At 48.9% G+C, this 20279-nt stretch overlaps 1 protein-coding gene across 3 annotated transcripts; it reads left to right on the forward strand.

The window, feature by feature from the left end:
* The first annotated feature begins 1249 nt into the window (after positions 1-1249).
* Positions 1250-20004, forward strand: ITGA10 (integrin subunit alpha 10). Of its 3 annotated transcripts, none has more exons than XM_033197859.1 (30): positions 1250-1554; positions 3472-3583; positions 3783-3892; positions 4098-4189; positions 4411-4525; positions 6118-6245; positions 6728-6876; positions 7944-8094; positions 8286-8451; positions 8586-8659; positions 8882-9026; positions 9238-9386; positions 9624-9767; positions 9908-10111; positions 10760-10890; positions 11604-11770; positions 11866-12008; positions 12372-12485; positions 12691-12776; positions 12943-13084; positions 13257-13349; positions 13501-13577; positions 13729-13818; positions 14234-14318; positions 14490-14603; positions 14875-14955; positions 15191-15304; positions 17575-17670; positions 17936-18049; positions 18347-20004. In XM_033197859.1, the coding sequence occupies exons 1-30, from the start codon at positions 1314-1316 to the stop codon at positions 18410-18412; spliced, it is 3693 nt and encodes a 1230-aa protein (XP_033053750.1). In that variant the 5' UTR covers positions 1250-1313; the 3' UTR covers positions 18413-20004. The 3 variants fall into 3 exon arrangements, 2 of the variants coding, with proteins under 2 accessions (XP_033053750.1, XP_033053752.1); XM_033197861.1 differs by having other exon boundaries at positions 9911-10111; XR_004434011.1 differs by lacking the exons at positions 14234-14318; positions 15191-15304; positions 17575-17670; positions 17936-18049; positions 18347-20004.
* The last annotated feature ends 275 nt before the right edge of the window (positions 20005-20279 follow it).

Below are 20279 nucleotides of genomic sequence, written 5' to 3' on the forward strand. Positions count from 1 at the left end.
GAACCTCCACACTCCCAACTTTTAAGAAGTTTATAACCTAGCTGAGGAGTTGGGGTGGCAGAGGGGTGGTCTAATACTAAAGTTATTGTCCTGGCTCCACAAAACACATCTCATACCAGTTGATATATAATCCCTCTAAGAAGCAGAATGCCATATGACAGCATAGGCTAAGAGCCAAGAACGGAACTCAGTGGTGTGGGGCTGGTAAGGATTTGGAGCTGTGTCTTCACATGTTGGGACTCCCCTGGGTGGGTAGAGAAAATGATACCACTGCTGTCAGCTCTTTCATTTTCCATATTCCAGGTTGAGATAAATAAGGTTAGGAGGTAAAAAGAATCTATCGGCCAGGTTGGTGGCTCACGCTGGTAATCCCAGCACTTTGGGAGGCCAAGGCAGGTGGATCACTTAAGGTCAGGAGTTCAAGACCAGCCTGGCCAACATGGTGAAACCCCACCTCTACTAAAAATACAAAAATTAGCCAGGCATGGTGGCATGTGCCTGTAGTCCTAGCTACCTGGGAGGCTGAGGCATGAGAAATGCTTGAACCCAGGAGACAGAGGTTGCAGTGAGCCAAGATTGCGCCACTGCACTCCAGCCTGGGTGATAGAGTGAGACTCTGCCTTAACAAAGAAAAAAAAAGAATCTGAACCTATCTCCTATCCCCCGGCCGGGTGCAGTGGCTCACTTTGGGAGACTGAGGTGGGAGGATTCCTTGAGTTCAGGAGTTCAAGACCAGCTTGGGTAACATAGTGAAACCCTGTCTGTATTCTCAATATAAATAATTTGTCTAAAAACTTTTAGATAAAAGTTTAAGATTTCTTTTCTTATAAAAGAAGAATCCATCTCCCACTCCTGTTCCAAAGTTGAGGAAAGCATTATTGACCTGGCAACAACAAACAGTAAAAAAAAAAGAAATAGCAGAAATGGACAAAAAAAAAAATGTTCTCTGGCCGGGCGTGGTGGCTCAAGCCTGTAATCCCAGCACTTTGGGAGGCCAAGACGGGCGGATCACGAGGTCAGGAGATCGAGACCATCCTGGCTAACACGGTGAAACCCCGTTTCTACTAAAAAATACAAAAAACGAGCCGGGCGAGGTGGCGAGCGCCTGTAGTCCCAGCTACTTGGGAGGCTGAGGCCGGAGAATGGCGTAAACCCGGGAGGCGGAGCTTGCAGTGAGCTGAGATCTGGCCACTGCACTCCAGCCTGGGCGACAGAGCGAGACTCCATCTCAAAAAAAAAAAAAAAAAAAATGTTCTCTGGATATAGAGATGAGGCCTCCAGGTGGCAGCACCAAGGCAGAGAAATAGACTAAGATGGCTCAGTCCTTTCCTTGGTCTGGGGCTCCCCACAGTTCCCCACCGTCACTCCTCCCATTCCTTCCAACTTTATTTTTAGCTGCCATTGGGAGGGGGCAGGATGGGAGGGAAAGTAAAGAAAACAGAAAAGGAGAGGGACAGACAGAGGCCAGAGGACTTCTCATACCGGACAGAAACCGATCAGGCATGGAACTCCCCCTCATCACTCACCTGTTCTTGCCCCTGGTGTTCCTGACAGGTGAGGGAAGTTAACTTCTTGGTTTCTGGTGGGAATGGAAGATACATAGATCGTTTGGAATTGGGACCATTAGAGTTAAAATTCTTTGGGATTTAGGAAGCGAACACTGGTTCTACATTTCTTGTTATGTGTGTCTGTGTCCTTGTGCATTTTTAGGCCCTCACATATGACTGTTTCAATATTGAGACTGGCAGGGGCTAAAGCTGCCTAGGACCTTGTGTAAGATTTGTATCTAATAATAATCATTATAATTATTATTTTTTAAAGATAGGGTCTTACTTTGTTGCCTAGGCTGGACTGCAGTGGTGCAACCATAGCTCAGTAGTCGGGACCACTAAGTGCGCGCCACCACACCCAGCTAATTTTTTTTTTTTTTTTTTTGAGACAGGGTCTCACTCTGTCACTCAAGCTGGAATGCAGTGGCATGATCATGGCTCACTCTAGCCTCAACCTCCCAGACTGAGGTGATCCTCCCACCTTGGCCTCCCGAGTAACTGAGACTATAGGCATGTGCTACCACGCCTGGCTAATTTTTTTTTTTTTTTGTAGAGACAGCGTTTTGCCATGTTGGCCAGGCTGGTCTTTAACTCCTGGACTCAAGCAATCCGCCCTCCACAGCCACCGAGAGTACTGGGATTATAGGCATGAGCCAGCATGCTTGGCTGAGATTTGTATCTAAATATATAAAATCTTCATCCTAAGCCCTATAGGAGTAAGGAGACAAAAAAGAAATGTGATGTGACTTTCCATGTGGCTAGTCTGATTCCTATTATCCCCTCCCTAACTTCTTACCCTTGGTGGTCCCTGGGGCCTGAGGCATAACTGACTAACTATGTGGTCAGAACTCTGGGTTTATCTAACCAATGAGCTGCAGTTTCTAGTCATACAGCCCTGCCAGTTTTCTGGATGCAGAACTGCTCACATACAAAACACCTTTCTGAAAATGAGCATGGTTTGGGATAAAGCTATAGCCATTGGTAATGGTGGGGGGGTAGCCTGAGAGGGGTTGCTTAGAAGTACAGAGCAAGACATAGTTGGGGAAAGGACCATGGGAAGGACAAGAGGCCTGGAGTTTTTCCTTGGCAGTGCCCTGTAATCATTGTTTCCTAAAATACCAGCTCTGATTTTAAAGGCATTGGGGTCAAAAGGGAAGATCAGCCAGGGTCGGCCACCTTTAGAGTGGGCTAAAGGCTGAGGAAACCATGGAGGTTGGCGGTGGGGATGGAAGGTGCAGTTGGGAGAGTAGATGAGTTAAAAAGGAGGCAGGTTGTGGGAAACTTCAGGGTGATGGGACCCTTGGCAAGGATGGATGGCAAACTATGTGTGTGGGCAGGCGGGTGGCCCCACCCAGTTAATTACCACTGAGATTGCCAAGGCTGGAATCAACCAGAGACCTAGACACTGGAAAAAGACAGTGAGAGTGTGACAATGACACTGGGAGTCAGGAAGAGATAGAGAAGGAGAGAGCCAGACATGCGGTGCTTCTTAGCTTCCTTTCATTCCCCCTATGTTGGGGAGAATTGGAAGCAATGGTTGTTCTGGGGATACAGAAAGGCCCTCTCCATCTTTTGACTCTCACAGTTTGTTGAGGAGTGTGTGTGGGAGGAATGTTGTGGAAAAGAGTAACTTGACCTTTTCAGACAATGTCTGTGAATGAAATTTCAGGGGTGGGAATGGAAATACAGCTGTGCATCAGCATGGCAGAGGGCCACAGGTTAGGCATCTGGACACAAACACAGGAAGGGGATCATCTTTGCCTGGGGTTCTGAGCACAAGACACTGAGAGAGGCCAGAAAAGCTTATGAGTGAAAAAGCAGGCAGAAAGACTGAGATTGAGATGCTCCCTCATAGCTTCTCTCTGGCTGTGCCTCTAGCCATTCACTACCTCATGCTAACCTTATGATCCTGGCCCCACAGGTCTCTGCTCCCCCTTTAACCTGGATGAACATCACCTGCGCCTATTCCCAGGGCCACCAGAAGCTGAATTTGGATACAGTGTCTTACAACATATTGGGGGTGGACAGCGATGGTGAGGAAGAAACTGGAGTGCCAGGGGACTGGGACTGCAGTAGTGCTAACAAAGGGGAGGCAAGATAGATGGGACTCTAAACTAATCTGGCCTTTTGGAAGTGGCTGGGGCTCTAAACTTGCCACCTCCATGCTTTTTCCCTTTGGCCTATGTCAAGGGTCATGTTCGCCCTATGCTTATATTCACATCCTCTTCCCAGGATGCTGGTGGGCGCCCCCTGGGATGGGCCTTCAGGCGACCGGAGGGGGGATGTTTATCGCTGCCCTGTAGGGGGCGCCCACGATGCCCCATGTGCCAAGAGCCACTTAGGTAAGAAGATGCCTGACCCTTCTCCTAAACCCTGACCTTGATACTCTAGAAGCTTCAACTCCCTATACCTCAGCTTTTTCACCCCTAAAATCCACTGTCCCCAATCTGATACCAATCCCTGCTCATTCTCCTCCAAAATCATATGAATTCAAGCACCCCATCTGTGACACCATGATCTCATTCTCTTCTACCTCCTTCCAACCAGGTGACTACCAACTGGGAAATTCATCTCATCCTGCTGTGAATATGCACCTGGGGATGTCTCTGTTAGAGACAGATGGTGATGGGGGATTCATGGTGAGCTAAGGAAAGGGTGGTGGCAGTGTCTCTGAAGGTCCATAATAGAAAAAAGAGCAGTGTGGTAAGGGAAAATGGTCTGTGTGGAGGGGCCAAGAAGTTAAAAACCTAGAAAGCAAGGTAGGTAATGTCAGGGGGTGGTCTTCATGCCTCCTTCAACTGGGAACATGTTCTGAGGGTGCCCTCCCAAGCCTGGGAGTAACTATTTTCCCCATCCCCAGGCCTGTGCCCCTCTCTGGTCTCGTGCTTGTGGCAGCTCTGTCTTCAGTTCTGGGATATGTGCCCGTGTGGATGCTTCATTCCGGCCTCAGGGAAGCCTGGCACCCACTGCCCAACGTGAGCCAGAGGAAGGCTGAGTACTTGGTTCCCAGAAGGGGATACTGGGTGGGAAAAAGATGGGGCAAAGGGGTATGATGCCTGGCAGAGGGCCTGCATGGCTGTCCTCATCGTTACCTAATATGCTTGCAAAAGCTCCATGTTTCCTGACAGATTAGAATTCAGACTCCTGGCCAGGTATGGTGGCTCACACCTGTAATCCCAGCACTTTGAGAGGCCAAGGTGGGCAGATCACTTGAGGTCAGGAGTTCAAGACCAGCCTGGCCAACATGGTGAAATCCCATCTCTACTAAAAAAGTACAAAAATTGCCAGGTGTGGTGGCTCATGCCTGTAATCCCAGCACTTTGGGAGGCCGAGGCGGGCAGATCATGAGATCAAGAGATCGAGACCATACTGGCCAACATGGTGAAACCCCATCTCTACTAAAAATACAAAAATTAGCTGGGCGTAGTGGTGAGCACCTGTAGTCCCAGCTATTCGGGAAGTGGAGGCAGGAGAATCGCTTGAGCTAGGGAGGTGGAGGTTGCAGTGAGCCGAGATCGTGCCACTGCACTCCAGTTCTGGTGACAGAGTGAGACCTGTCTCAAAAAAAAAAAAAAGAAAAAAAAACACAAAAGTTAGCCGGGCGTGGTGGTGCATGCCTGCAATCTCAGCTACTTGGGAGGCTAAGGCAGGAGAATCTCGCTTCAACCCAGGAGGTGGAGGTTGCAGTGAGCCAAGATTGTGCCACTGCACTCTAGCCTGGGTGACAGAGTAAGCAAGACACCATCTCAAAAATAATAATAATAATAACTCGGACTCCTTATCAGGAGTCCATGATCTGGCCTGGCACAGTGGCTCATGCCTGTAATCCCAACATTTTGGGAGGCCAAGGCAGGAGGATTGCTTGAGGTCTGGAGGTTTGAGACCAGCCTGGGCATCTCTACAAAAATAAAAAATAAAAAAATTAGCCAGGCATGGTGGTGCATGCCTGTGGTCCCAGCTACTCAGGAGGCCAAGGTGGGAAGATCGTTTGAGCCCAGGAGGTCGAGGCTGCAGTGAGCCATGATTATGCCACTACACTCCAGCCTGGGCAACAGAGTGAGACTCTGTCTCAAAAACAAACAAAATGTTCTCTACCCACATGCCTTTCCTAATATTCTCTTCTCCTTAAATATTTTCAGTCTTTACTATCTTCTTAGTTGCTACCATGTTTCATTCCCCACCATCAGAACCAATCTGCTTTTGTTCCCCCACTGTACAGAGTCATGCTATGTTCCTACCTAGCATTTAATTCCTTCTTGTTTTTTAGAGCATTGTATATATAAATTATATATGTATATAAATGTGTATATGTGTGTGTTTATATACCTATATATGCATATATACACACATATATACATTTATATATATACTTACATATACACAATTACTAAAGATTACTAAAGGAATCTTTTATTAATTTCTACACTTACACAGAGCCTGGCACAGTACCTTCTTTGCATGTAAGAGTGCCTTATAAATGTCTAAATTGAATGTGTCCTCCTGTGACCTCTTTCCTTTGTTGCCCCCAGCTCAGTGTCTTCTACCTCAGTTTCCCCCTTCCTTCTAGGCTGCCCAACATACATGGATGTTGTCATCGTCTTGGATGGCTCCAACAGCATCTACCCCTGGTCTGAAGTTCAGACTTTCCTACGAAGACTGGTAGGGAAACTGTTTATTGACCCGGAACAGATACAGGTAAGAGAAGGCAATATGAGCTGGGTGCAGTTGCTTGTGGCACCTACTCAAGAGGTGGAGGTGGAAGGATCCCTTGAGGCCAGGAGTTCAAGACTAGCCTGGGCAATATAGTGAGACCTCATCTCTAAAAATATGAAAAAAAAAAAAAAATTAGCCAGGCATGGTGGCATGCACCTGCAGTCCCAGCTACTCAGGAGGCTGAGGTAAGAGATCAATTGAGCCCATGAGTTTGAGGCTGCAGTGAGCTTTGATCACACAGCTGCACTCCAGCCTGGGTGAAAGAGTGAGACCCCATTTCTTAGAGAGAGAAAAGCAATATGGATGGGCTTGGAAGGGGAGAGACAGAGAGAGAGGGGATAAATGTAGGTGTTGTCTTCAGTAGTATCCAGGTGTTCATCTCTCCTCTTCTTACATACTTTCTTCTTCCTCCTCTCCCCCGATCTCACATACATACATTTCATTTGAATGCGCTTTATTCCCAGGTGGGACTGGTACAGTATGGGGAGAGCCCTGTACATGAGTGGTCCCTGGGAGATTTCCGAACGAAGGAAGAAGTGGTGAGAGCAGCAAAGAACCTCAGTCGGCGGGAGGGACGAGAAACAAAGACTGCCCAAGCAATAATGGTGGCCTGGTGAGGCACTGGGAAGAGAGGTGTGGGAAGCTAGAGCAATGAAGCCTTAGAAGAGTTAGGGCAGGGCTGGGTGCGGTGGCTCATGCCTGTAATCCCAGCACTTTGGGAGGCTGAGGCGGGCAGATCACCTGAGGTCGGGAGTTTGAGACCAGCCTGACCAACGTGGAGAAACCCTATCTCTACTAAAAATACAAAATTAGCCAGGCATGGTGGCACATGCCTGTAATCCCAGCTACTCAGGAGGCTGAGGCAGGAGACTCTCTTGAACCCGGGAGGTGGAGGTTGCGGTGAGCCGAGATCACGCCATTGCACTCCAGCCTGGGCAATAAAAGCAAAACTCCATCTCAAAAATAAAATAAAATAAAGAAATAAAATAAAACTTTCCCTTTAAAAAAAAAAAAGAAAAAAAAAACAAGAAGGAGAAGTTAGGGCAGGTTTGGAGTGCAGTGTATATATCCCAAGATGTCTTGCATACTTTCTTTGTATGTACACTAATGGTACACAGAGGAAGGCTAAGTGGGCTGTCATTGCACTCCTTCTCACTACATTTCTACAAAGTGTCTATGTCTGTGTCTTTCCATATTTCACAGACAGAAGTATCTTTCTATCCCTCCACTCCAACAGTGATCCTGGCCCACAGGTTCTCCACTACTGATGTCCTAGCTCACGTTCCAAACATGATCCAAAACTCATCTCTAGGGGCACAGTGGTAAAATTGAAACAAAACAAAACAACTCATGTCTGGGAGGAGTCCCTGCCCAGACCATTCTCTTCTATTCTATATTTCCTTAGTATTTATCCTCCCAAGTATAATATTTGTTGAATGAATCTGAGTGTATGAATGTTGTACTTATTTAGATTGATAAGCTACTCTGTATGTTCTATGACATTCAAACATTTGAGCTCTCATTCCATGCCATCTCCATGTTAAATACTCAAGAAATGGCCTAAAAGCAAGATGCCTGACCTCAGTGAAGTGCTGATGTTAAATCCTGTGTGTGTGTGTGTGTGTGTGTTTGTGTGTGTCTGCATACATCTGATCACACCTCACTCCTTTCTCTTCTCAGCACAGAAGGGTTCAGTCAGTCCCATGGGGGCCGACCCGAGGCTGCCAGGCTACTGGTGGTTGTCACTGATGGAGAGTCCCATGATGGAGAGAAGCTTCCTGCAGCACTGAAGACCTGTGAGGCTGGAAGAGTGACACGCTATGGGATTGCAGTGAGAATTCACCCTGGATCTGGAAGAGTTGGGGGGTCGCAAGGGGGCAGTGTCTTGTGAACTGTCCAAGGACTGGGAACTTGAGGAAAACAAGGGCATTAACTACTTCCCAGACTTCAGCCTCATCATGTTAGTTGGCTGTGTTCTGTGCCAACTCTAACGTCTCATTCCTTGATCTTATGACCTCTTAGGTCCTTGGTCACTACCTCCGGCGGCAGCGAGATCCCAGCTCTTTCCTGAGAGAAATTAGAACTATTGCCAGTGATCCAGATGAGCGATTCTTCTTCAATGTCACAGATGAGGCTGCTCTGACTGACATTGTGGATGCCCTAGGAGATCGGATTTTTGGCCTCGAAGGTGAGGATTACTCTGGAGAAATGGACAGAGCAGGAGAAGTTCTGGAGTGTAGGTGGGGCTCTGGAGTGAATTCCGTAGGTCAAAGGGGAAACTGTCTTCCCCTGATATTGTCTCAATATTTTCTCACGACTAAGGGTCCCATGCAGAAAATGAAAGCTCCTTTGGGCTGGAAATGTCTCAGATTGGTTTCTCCACTCATCGGCTAAAGGTTGGACAGATTGACCCCTTTATGACTTCTCCCATTCTCTGACTCAGATAACTTCAACCACAGGGCCCTCCAGATTCCTCCTTTAACCAGCCTCCATGCTGACCTTCCCGTGCCTTTCCAACTGAGCCCAGCAGACCCTCAGTGATCTTTTCACTCCTGGAATGTTTTTTTCCCTTTATTCCCCACTGTCTTCTCAGTGACGCCATCTGCTTCTGTCCACAGGATGGGATTCTCTTTGGGATGGTGGGGGCCTATGACTGGGGGGGCTCTGTGCTATGGCTTGAAGGAGGTCACCACCTTTTCCCCCCACGAATGGCTCTGGAAGACGAGTTCCCCTCTGCATTGCAGAACCATGCAGCCTACCTGGGTGAGTAGCAGAGAGTTGCAGAGGACTTGCAGGGTAGGGGAGGAAATACATCCCTAGTTGGGGGGTATGAAATACTCCCTCTTAACTCATGAGGTTTCTCATTGACCTCTTGCTACTTCCCTTGGGACCTCCCGCTGTGCCTTTAGGGAACCCCCTACTTTGGACCCCATCTTCTTTTCCTTTACTACTCTGTTACTTTGCTCACTTCTAGGTTACTCTGTTTCTTCCATGCTTTTGCGGGGTGGACGCCGCCTGTTTCTCTCTGGGGCTCCTCGATTTAGACATCGAGGAAAAGTCATCGCCTTCCAGCTTAAGAAAGATGGGGCTGTGAGGGTTGCCCAGAGCCTCCAGGGGGAGCAGGTAGGGCATCCAAGGAAGAGTGGGACCTTTGGATTCCCAGGGACCTCCGGGCTCTTGGGGAGGAGTGTGAAGTGGGTAAGAGAGGGGCCTGCAAAGTCTGTGCGGAATTCTGGTTGGCAGAGTCTGTCAGGGATGTAAGGAGCAGACTTGCAGGCTGGTGAGTTCTTCCCACTGAGTCCACTTGTCTACAGTCACCTTCCCTTTTCTCTGGGGTCATTATCACCCACCATTCCCCAGATTGGTTCATACTTTGGCAGTGAGCTCTGCCCATTGGATACAGATAGGGACGGAACAACTGATGTCTTACTTGTGGCTGCCCCCATGTTCCTGGGACCCCAGAACAAGGAAACAGGACGTGTTTATGTGTATCTGGTGGGCCAGGTGAGACTGGCTGGGACCCCCTGCCCTGGACTTGCGTTGTGGGGGTGAGGGAGGAAAGGAGGGAGGGTGCACATATTTGAGGGTTTGCTGAGAGGTTGGGGCTGCTGGATTAGCATCTTCTATCTTCTCTCCTCCACCAGCAGTCCTTGCTGACCCTCCAAGGAAAACTTCAGCCAGAACCCCCCCAGGATGCTCGGTTTGGCTTTGCCATGAGTGCTCTTCCTGATCTGAACCAAGATGGTTTTGCTGATGTGGCTGTGGGGGCACCTCTGGAGGATGGGCACCAGGGAGCACTGTACCTGTACCATGGAACCCAGAGTGGAGTCAGGCCCCATCCTGCCCAGGTCAGGAGTACCCAAATAAAGCAGGGGCATGGTTGTAGGAAGAGGAGTAGGGGGATTCTCTTTGCTTGTCAATAGTGCCCTTGGCTTGAGACCCAAACTGAACAAGTGCTTTTATTAGTAGGCAAAAACATAAGGCAGTGGGGTAGAATACAGGTTGCTGAACTAAGAACTCCTGAACACAGGCAAGTTTCTCTTATTCCCAGGACTGATGGGAGGATTATAAAGAGCAAGGCATGGCCGGGCGTGGTGGCTCACGTCTGTAATCCCAGCACTTTGGGAGGCTGAGGCAGGTGGATCACCTGAGGTCGGGAGTTGGAGACCAGCCTGGCCAACATGATGAAACTCTACTAAAAATACAAAAAGTTAGCTGGGCCTGGTGGCGCATGCCTATAATCCTAGCTACTTGGGAGGCTGGGGCAGGAGAATCGCTTGAACCTGGGAGGCGGAGGTTGCAGTGAGCCAAGATCACACCATTGTACTCCAGCCTGGGCAACAAGAGTGAAACTCCATCTCAAAAAAAAAAAAAAAAATATATATATATATATATATATAAAATAAATAAAGTAAAAATAAAGAAAGAGCAAGGCAGGAGGCCTGAGAAACTAGGTGTATGGGTCCCTGCCTTAGTCTCCTCTCTCTTCCTCTCAGAGGATTGCTGCTGCCTCCATGTCACATGCCCTCAGCTACTTTGGCCGAAGTGTGGATGGCCGGCTAGATCTGGATGGAGATGATCTGGTCGATGTGGCTGTGGGTGCCCAGGGGGCAGCCATCCTGCTCAGGTGAGGGGTCCCAGCTCAGGTAGCAGTGGACAGCATAGCATAGCTGTTAAAGGCAAGGGCCTTAAAGTCACAGACTGAGATTTGGGTTTCTTGGTCAACTTACTCTGTGCCTCCATTCCTTAGTTTAAAAAATGACAATAGTAATAGTACCTACCTTATAGGTTTATTGTGAGGGTTAAATGAGATAATCCATATAATGATTTTAACACAGTGCCTAGCATATAATTGCTTATTGATGTGAATCTAGGGCCGGGTACAGTGGCTCACACCTGTAATCCCAGCACTTTGGGAGGCCAAGGTAGGAGGACCATTTGAGGCCAGGAGTTCAAGACCAGCCTGGCCAACAAGGTGAAACCCTATCTCTACTAAAAATACAAAAAATTATCTAAGCATGGTGGTGGGCGCCAGTAATCCCAGCTACTCGGGAGGCTGAGGCAGGAGAATCGCTTGAACCCAGAAGGCAGAGGTTGCAGTGAGCTGAGATCGCCCCACTGCACTCCAGCCTGGGCCACAGAGTGAGCTCCATCTCAAAAAAAAAAAAGATCAATGACATGAATCTATTGTCTTACTTCTGTCAGAGGGCTCCGGGGGAGGGTGACACGTGCATTCAGCCCCTCCTTCTTTGTTTTGACCATGGGGAAGCAAACACTGGGCTTGCGCTTCTCAAGGGCTTACCTCCTACTGATAGGATTTCTTTTCCACACTGTTCCCAGCTCCCGGCCCATTGTCCATCTGGCCCCATCACTGGAGGTGACCCCACAGGCCATCAGTGTGGTTCAGAGGGACTGTAGGCGGCGAGGCCAGGAGGCAGTCTGTCTGACTGCAGCCCTCTGCTTCCAAGTGACCTCCCGTACTCCTGGTCGCTGGGATCGCCGATTCTGTGAGTGACTAAAGCGCATCACAGGCAACTCTCAATTCCTTGTCTGCCTTCCTCACTAGACCCCTTCCACCCTTATTCTTGCCTCCTTCATTCAGACATGAAGTTCACAGCATCACTGGATGAATGGACGGCTGGGGCACGTGCAGCATTTGATGGTTCTGGCCAGAGGCTGTCCCCTCGGAGGCTCCGACTCAGTGTGGGGAATGTCACTTGTGAGCAGCTACACTTCCATGTGCTGGTAAGGAAAGGGCAGGAACTGAGAATGAAGAGAAGTCTGGGTCAGAGGAGGAATTTCAGCTGGATCAGCAAGAAAGCCAAAGCTGGGAAATGAGATGATTCAGACTTTGGAGTCAGGGCTGATCTGGGTTTGAATCCTAGCTGTGCCATTTACCACCTATGAATTCTGGCAAGTCCAACCCTCAGTTTTCTTGTCTGCAAAGGGGTGATAATAATAAGAACTATATCATAGGAGTTGTATTAATATTAAATTTAGTAATACAGTTAAGATCTTAGGACAGTGCCCAGCATACAGAAAATGCTTCATAAATGATCACTACAATTATCACATGATCCTTGACTCTGTGACTCTGTTTTCCTTCAGGATACGTCAGATTACCTCCGGCCTGTGGCCTTTACCGTGACCTTTGCCTTGGACAATACCACAAAGCCAGGGCCTGTGCTGGATGAGGGCTCACCCACCTCTATACAAAAGCTGGTCAGCAGTGCCATGCCCTGCCCCTTGCTCCCAACACTGCCCTCTTTCAAGAGAAAAGGGAGGGAGAAGACATGAGATCATGGTGAAATCTGACCTGGGCTCCTCTAATAAAAATATACCCACTTTTGTCTTTTCACTTTTCCCCTATTCTATTCCTTTCCTCCTTGCTTTCCTCTCAACCCTTAGCCCCTTCCCTTTCTTCCAGGTCCCCTTCTCAAAGGATTGTGGCCCTGACAATGAATGTGTTACAGACCTGGTGCTTCAAGTGAATATGGACATCAGAGGCTCCAGGTTGGATGAACATGTACTGGGCAAACCAGGGTGACCTGAGACAGACTGGAAGGGACTCGAAGGGAGCTGAGGGTAGGGGGTTGTTTCTTACCCATGACAACAAAAGTGAGACTTTTGGCACTCCCCTCCTTCAACTCCTGGTCTCTCCCTCATTCATCATTCCCAGGAAGGCCCCATTTGTGGTTCGAGGTGGCCGGCGGAAAGCGCTGGTATCTGCAACTCTGGAGAACAGGAAGGAAAATGCTTACAATACTAGCCTGAGTCTCATCTTCTCTAGAAACCTCCACCTGGCCAGTCTCACTCCTCAGGTGCCCATGGAGGAGGGGGTGTGGGAGAAGGAAAGAAAGGAGGAGGAAGAAGGTTGGGGTACTGGCCTCAGCTGTGAGGTGTTCTAGAGAATGGCTCAGTGTTTAGAGGCTGTGGGTAGGACAGCAGTTGCAGCCCCAGCTCCAGCTTCCATCTCCATTCCCCTGCCCTCAGAGAGACAGCCCAATAAAGGTGGAATGTGCAGCCCCTTCTACTCATGCCAGGCTCTGCATTGTGGGGCATCCTGTCTTCCAGACTGGAGCCAAGGTGAGTTGGGGTCTAGGATGAAAAGGAGGTCCCAGAGGCTGGGATCTGAGGGTCCTGGGACTTCAGGGAAGGAGGCACACAAGGGCTCCTGTTCCTCTATAGTTGTTCCATGAGGAAGACTCTACCATTACCCCGTGTCCCCTGCCCCTAGGTGACCTTTCTGCTAGAGTTCGAGTTTAGCTGCTCCTCTCTCCTGAGCCAAGTCTTCGTGAAGCTGACTGCCAGCAGGTGAGAATGACGGAACTTTCTTCTAGACCTCTCCTCCTACTGAGTCTTGACTAGAGGGGTGGGGAGGAACAACACTGATTCCTCTATTAGCAGAGAAGGGTGTCTTCTGAGGAGGGTTTGAGATGTGAGCCTCTCCCCTCTGATCCTACAGTGACAGCCTGGAGAGAGATGGAACCCTTCGAGATAACACAGCCCAGACCTCAGCCCACATCCAATATGAGCCCCATCTCCTCTTCTCTAGGTAGGCCCAGCTTCTAGGTGGGACCCAGTTCTCCCCTCACACTCATACCCTTATGCTGCTTTCCTCCCTTTCCATGTGCCTCAGTGTTTCCAAAAACCCAAGCCCTTGCGGCTGCTCAGTCTTTTTGCCCTTAATCCTATTCATGCTGAACCTTCCCTTTTAAGCATCTTACTTTCCTAGATATAAGGTTTTGCCAGGCCTTGGGCACTGGAGCTGGGATGAGGGGATATGGGATGTAGCCATAAAGCTTGCATTGTCTGTGTCATGTTCTACTTCTGTCTTCTGCATGTACCCCCATCTCTTTATCCATGTGCTGGCCCTGCCTCCTCTGAATCCATGTCTGTGTGCTGATCATGTGCTCCTGTGTCTGTGTCATGGCTGTGACCATGTACTTCCTGACTTGGTGTTCACACAGTGAGTCTACCCTGCACCGCTATGAGGTTCACCCATATGGGACCCTCCCAGTGGGTCCTGGCCCAGAATTCAAAACCACTCTTAGGGTGAGAAGCTGGAGGGGTCTTGGCATGAAGGGGAGGTGGGAGAACAACAGCTTTGTGGGAAAAGGATTGGAAGGGTCTCTCTTGGATTTTAATGGTATCTAGGGTGAAGGGGAACAGATGAGGAAGGGCCTTCCGTCTCCCACTTCTTACTATTCCCAACCTTCCTCTTAGGTTCAGAACCTAGGCTGCTATGTGGTCAGTGGCCTCATCATCTCAGCCCTCCTTCCAGCTGTGGCCCATGGGGGCAATTACTTCCTATCACTGTCTCAAGTCATCACTAACAATGTGAGTCTGGTCTAGGAGGGCATGGAGTCCTGCTCCCTTGAGCTGGTGGACTCACTGAAGCTGGACACCACACCAGCTCTTTATCTGTTGGGCTGCTACTCTTGGGGCTCCTCTCTCTGGAGGGGCTTTCTTTTTACACATGTGGCTTATTTGGGAGAAGAAAAAGGGATTATAAGGGGAAGAACTGCAAGGTGTGGGTATGTTCCAGCTCAGCCTTGAGTGGCTAGCCCCACCCCATCAGGAGGGTCTTTCAAGTTGGATCTTCCCCTAGGCAAGCTGCACAGTGCAGAATCTGACTGAACCCCCAGCACCCCCTGTGCATCCAGAGGAGCTTCAACACACAAACAGATTGGTATGAGTCACAAGGGGGTGTCCGGAGTGGGAATGCAAGTGGAGTTGGATGCCCTGGACAAGGGGATAGGATCTGGAGTGGGGAAGAAGGGATCTTTCCACCCCAGGGTCTGATCTGGAGTGGGAATGAAAATGGAGTCAGGTGCCTTGAGACAAGACTGTGTGAACTAGAGGTGGGGAAAGAGGATCTTTCCACCACAGAGTCCTGATCTGTCTGTCTCTCTCTCTTCTGTTAGAATGGGAGCAATACTCAGTGTCAGGTGGTGAGGTGCCACCTTGGGCAGCTGGCAAAGGGGACCGAGGTCTCTGTTGGACTATTGAGGCTGGTTCACAATGAATTTTTCCGAAGAGTAAGCCTTTCCTTTTCTACTACTCCCCTCTTCTGCTCCTTTCTGGAACTTTAGCATAGGTTTTGGAGGTAGACAGACCCATGTTCAAGTTTCACTTTTGCCTCTTACTAGCTATTTGTTTTTGTTTTTGTTTTTGTTTTTTTGAGACGGAGTCTCGCTCTGTCGCCCAGGCTGGAGTGCAGTGGCCGGATCTCAGCTCACTGCAAGCTCCGCCTCCCAGGTTCACACCATTCTCCTGCCTCAGCCTCCCGAGTAGCTGGGACTACAGGCGCCCGCCACCTCGCCCGGCTAATTTTTTGTATTTTTTAGTAGAGACGGGGTTTCACCATGTTAGCCAGGATGGTCTCGATCTCCTGACCTCGTGATCCGCCCGTCTCGGCCTCCCAAAGTGCTGGGATTACAGGCTTGAGCCACCGCGCCCGGCCTCTTACTAGCTATTTGACCATGAGCAAGTTATTTCATCTCCCTAAGCCTCTTTTTCCTAATCTCTAAACGGGGAAGATAATACCAATTTCATGGAGTTGTTATAAAGAATAAATGAATAATGAGCTGGACATATGGTGAACACAAGTTATTATCCTTGTATTTTCTTCCACTGACCATTCCTTAGTGCTGTATCAGTCAACATTTACAGGATACCTACATTTAATCAGTTAATAATCCATCAAGTGCCTATTACGTAAAAAGGCCCTGTATTAGGCTGACACTGAGGAGAATATCGCCAACATTTAGCCCCCATGCCTAACTCATTGTAGGTGCTTAATATATTTTTGCTAAATGACTGAATAATTGATATTACATGCAGGATTTGTATTGGGGAGCGGTGGGAAGTAAGATTGTATAGGCAAGAGGGATCTAGATTATGAAAGGCCTTTGAATCCAGGGAGAAATTGAACTTAATATGACAGGTAGTGAGGAGTCAGTGTGAGTTCCTCCTGGGCAGGGAAATGGCATCTTAATTGTAATGGCATTTGGCACTAAGGTTGATGTTGTGCTTTCCCATATCTACCTGGAATAACACAAGATCCCTGGGATGTCATCATATGTTTTAGGGACGTTAAGTCCAATAAACCATCCTTCTCCAAGTCTCTTTGTCCTTCTTTGGTATCTTTTTTTCATTAATCTATTCATGCTTTCAACAAAGATTTATTAAGAAACCACTTCATGGCTGGGCGCGGTGCCTCACGCCTGTAATCCCAGCACTTTGGGAGGCCGAGGCGGGTGGATCATGATGTCAGGAGATCAAGACCATCCTGGCTAACACAGTGAAACCCCATCTCTACTAAAAATACAAAAAATTAGCCGGGTGTGGTGGCGGGCGCCTGTAGTCCCAGCTCCTTGGGGGGCTGAGGCAGGAGAATGGCGTGAACCCGGGAGGCGGAGCTTGCAGTGAGCCGAGATCACGCCACTGCACTCCAGCCTGGGTGACAGAGAGAGACTCCGTCTCAAAAAAAAAAAAAAAGAAAAGAAAAAAGAAACCGCTACATACTTGGCACCGTGCTATCTACTAGGCACCAAGGACACAAAAGTTAGTAAGGCACAGCCTTTAACCTGGAGGATCTTGTAGTTCAGGAGTGAAAGACAGAAGTAAACACCAGGGTTGGTGGGGGTTAGGAGGAATGATTTCCCTAAATCCCAGAGGGGATGGCTTCTAAACTTCAATCTAAAGGAGGGGTAGAGGTCAGCCAAAGGAAAGAGAAGTAGAATGCATTTCAGGTAGGCCGGGCGCGGTGGCTCAAGCCTGTAATCCCAGCACTTTGGGAGGCTGAGACGGGCGGATCACGAGGTCAGGAGATCAAGACCATCCTGGCTAACATGGTGAAACCCCGTCTCTACTAAAAAATACAAAAAACTAGCCGGGCGAGGTGGCGGGCGCCTGTAGTCCCAGCTGAGGGACTGAGTCGGGAGGCTGAGCCAGGAGAATGGCGTAAACTCGGGAGGCGGAGGTTGCAGTGAGCTGAGATCCTCCAGCCCGGGCGACAGAGCGAGACTCCGTCTCAAAAAAAAAAAAAAAAAAAAAATGCATTTCAGGTAAAGCACCAGATGTACTGATTGTCCTTGGAAAACAAATAGCAGCAGCAGATGTGACCAGGGGTTTTCCATCTATTATCCTTCCTCTCTTTTCCCACTGGTCTTCAGCCTTTTCTTCTAGTCTTGAGAGCCCTTGAGGTTACTGTCTCTCGGCCTCAACTTTGCTGTTGGGATTCTAAAGAACTACATCACCTGGTGATGGCTCATTTTAAATGTCTTCCTATCCACTTGTTCCACAGGCCAAGTTCAAGTCCCTGATGGTGGTCAGCACCTTTGAGCTGGGAACCGAGGAGGGCAGTGTCCTACAGCTGACTGAAGCCTCCCGTTGGAGTGAGGTGGGGCTGGAGACCGAGTTTGAGAGCTGTGAAAATAATGATGATGAGTATGGGATAGGGCCACCCGTGGGCTTTTCCAGAACGAAGGCATCTCCATCAGGTAGCAGGATCCTAGTGTTCCGCTGCTGCCATTCCTGCCTCAGTTTCTTTCCTTTAAGTAGAAGGAGGTTATTTCTTCTATTTGGGGGCTGGCTTTGGTATAATGTGGGATGAGACTAGCTGGGTTACAGGATGCATGTAGAAAACTACTCTTCTCTCCATACAGAGCCTTCTGGAGGTGGTTCAGACCCGGCCTATCCTCATCTCCCTGTGGATCCTCATAGGCAGTGTCCTGGGAGGGTTGCTCCTGCTTGCTCTCCTTGTCTTCTGCCTGTGGAAGGTAAGCACTGCTTTAGTGGGGAGTGTGGAGCATGGTGCCCATGAGTTGAAGAATCCTTGATTATAGCAGAGAGAACAGGATTTGTGCTGGGCAGCTAAGCAGGCTGTGGATGTCATGCCCAAGTCTCCTTCACTGTACCCCACAAATGTTGGTTAAATTATTCTAAGCCAAATAAAATAAATTTGAATTCCATTTTTGGAAACAGAACAAAAGTGAAGATCTCAGATAAGTCTGAGAGCTACTGGCAAGGTTCCCAGTCTAGGCGTTTGGCGATGACGCTTATCTTTTCCTCTACAGCTTGGCTTCTTTGCCCATAAGAAAATCCCTGAGGAAGAAAAAAGAGAAGAGAAGTTGGAACAATGAATGTAGAATAAGGGTCTAGAAAGTCCTCCCTGGCAGCTTCTTCAAGAGACTTGCATTAAAGCAGAGGTTTGGGAGCTCAGATGGGACAAGAAGCCGCCTCTGGACTATCTCCCCAGACCAGCAGCCTGACTTGACTTTTGAGTCCTAGGGATACTGTTGGCTAGAGAAGAGGCTTTACCTCAGACAAGAAGAGCTGGCACCGAAACTAGCCATGCTCCCACCCTCTGCGTCCCTCCTCTTCATGATCCTGGTTCCATAGCCAACACTGGGGCCTTTCTTTGGGGTCCTTTTATCCCCAGGAACCAATCATTTTTTTGCCTAGGTGCCTGACTCCTTTCAGATTCCCTCTTAATCTTCCCTCACAGTTTGGAAAGGATGAGAGTTATCTTCCTCGATTCTTCCACCCTCTCACCTTCCTGCCTGTTCCCCACTCCACAGGAGGGAGCTGACGTTGGCTTGAAAGGAGTAAAGTCAACATCTGCTGCTTTCCTGTGGACTCTGGTGATTCATAGAGCCGGATGGGGAGAGTCAACAGGAAAAAAGGAGGGAGGAGGAAAAGCCACAAGAGACATTCTGTACAATTCCAAGGAACAGAGAAGCCTTTTAGACAGGCAACTGCCATCCCCCCTGAAACCTGAGACCTGTGGTGCACTCGCCCGCCCTCAGGTGTTGGTGAAACAGAGCTGCCCCCAGGCTTGCTGGGCATAGGCTTCCTGATTCCCAGCCTTTTCTGGGAGCAAAGCCAGGGCCTGGTGCCTGATTTTCTGTAGCCAGGAGCCCTCAGGTGGCTGGAGCTGGAATAGCAGGGAGGACTGGGTGTACCTAGGCAGTATTTTCTCTGCTTCTCTCAAGTCTTATACTCACTCTTGAGCCCTCCTTAGGGCCTGCTTAGAAAGCAGACAGAAGAGAGAGTACTGCTGCTTGATGATGGGAAATGCTTTCACTTTACCAGCTTTGGGAAGCAGCAGCCGCATGGGATCTAACGTGAGGGGTCCACATTAAGAAGCCTTCGAGAGTGGCATGGGACTGTGGGGAGCAAGCCCTTACTTGCTCAGCACTGGTTATACAGCACAAATAGCTCCTAGGAAAGTGTTTCTGGGGCAACCCTATAGAACCTTGGTCATATTTTGCAGGGTTTCTCTGGTGGAATCAGTTTGCCAGCCCTTGCTTGGTGTTTACTGGAAATCTCCAGGTTAATTTCTATCTCTGACCCCTCCCCAATCCACTCCATATTTGGGTCATGGCCAGTAAAGGCAGTTAGAGTCTCATAGACAACTGGGTAACTTATATTTCTTTGTGATCAAGACTTGAGATATCGAAGTCAGTTATTGATCTCCAGAGTGCAGCTCTGAGAGCCTTTTGAAGAATCAGCACTCATTTAGAGCTGAGAAGAGAGAAGACCTGATTGGGTGGTTGACTGGCAGTCACAGAACCTGTCCTCCCACGCTGTTCCTGAGGCCTGACCACAGTGTTTATTTTGGCATGTCTCTGGCCTTCTGCAGAGGCCCACCCTCATGGGCATTGTCTCTGTTTCCCAGCAGGGTGGACAGTGTATCAGATGGTCAGAACAAATAAAGTTCAGTGTCAAATGACCTTTGGCTCTATATGTGTTCCCTAGGATATAGACTGCTCAGTAATAGTGAGAGGTAGATACTTGTTTTGCCTGGGACTTTACAGAGTGGAGCCCCTGGAAGGCAAAGTTAAGTATTTTAAATGTTTTCTGTGGCTGTCCCACAGGAGGTGTATTCTAGCCTCCTGTAATTCTCACCTGCTTAAGTGACCAGAAAGTATAAAGGTCTGGGAAGCACAGAGGCTTGGATTGAAATCCTGTCTGCCATTTATTAACTAGATGGCCTTCAGCAAGTCA

The sequence above is a fragment of the Trachypithecus francoisi genome, unplaced genomic scaffold (genome assembly GCF_009764315.1).
Source record: "Trachypithecus francoisi isolate TF-2019V2 unplaced genomic scaffold, Tfra_2.0 Lachesis_group5, whole genome shotgun sequence".
Classification (NCBI taxonomy): domain Eukaryota; kingdom Metazoa; phylum Chordata; class Mammalia; order Primates; family Cercopithecidae; genus Trachypithecus; species Trachypithecus francoisi.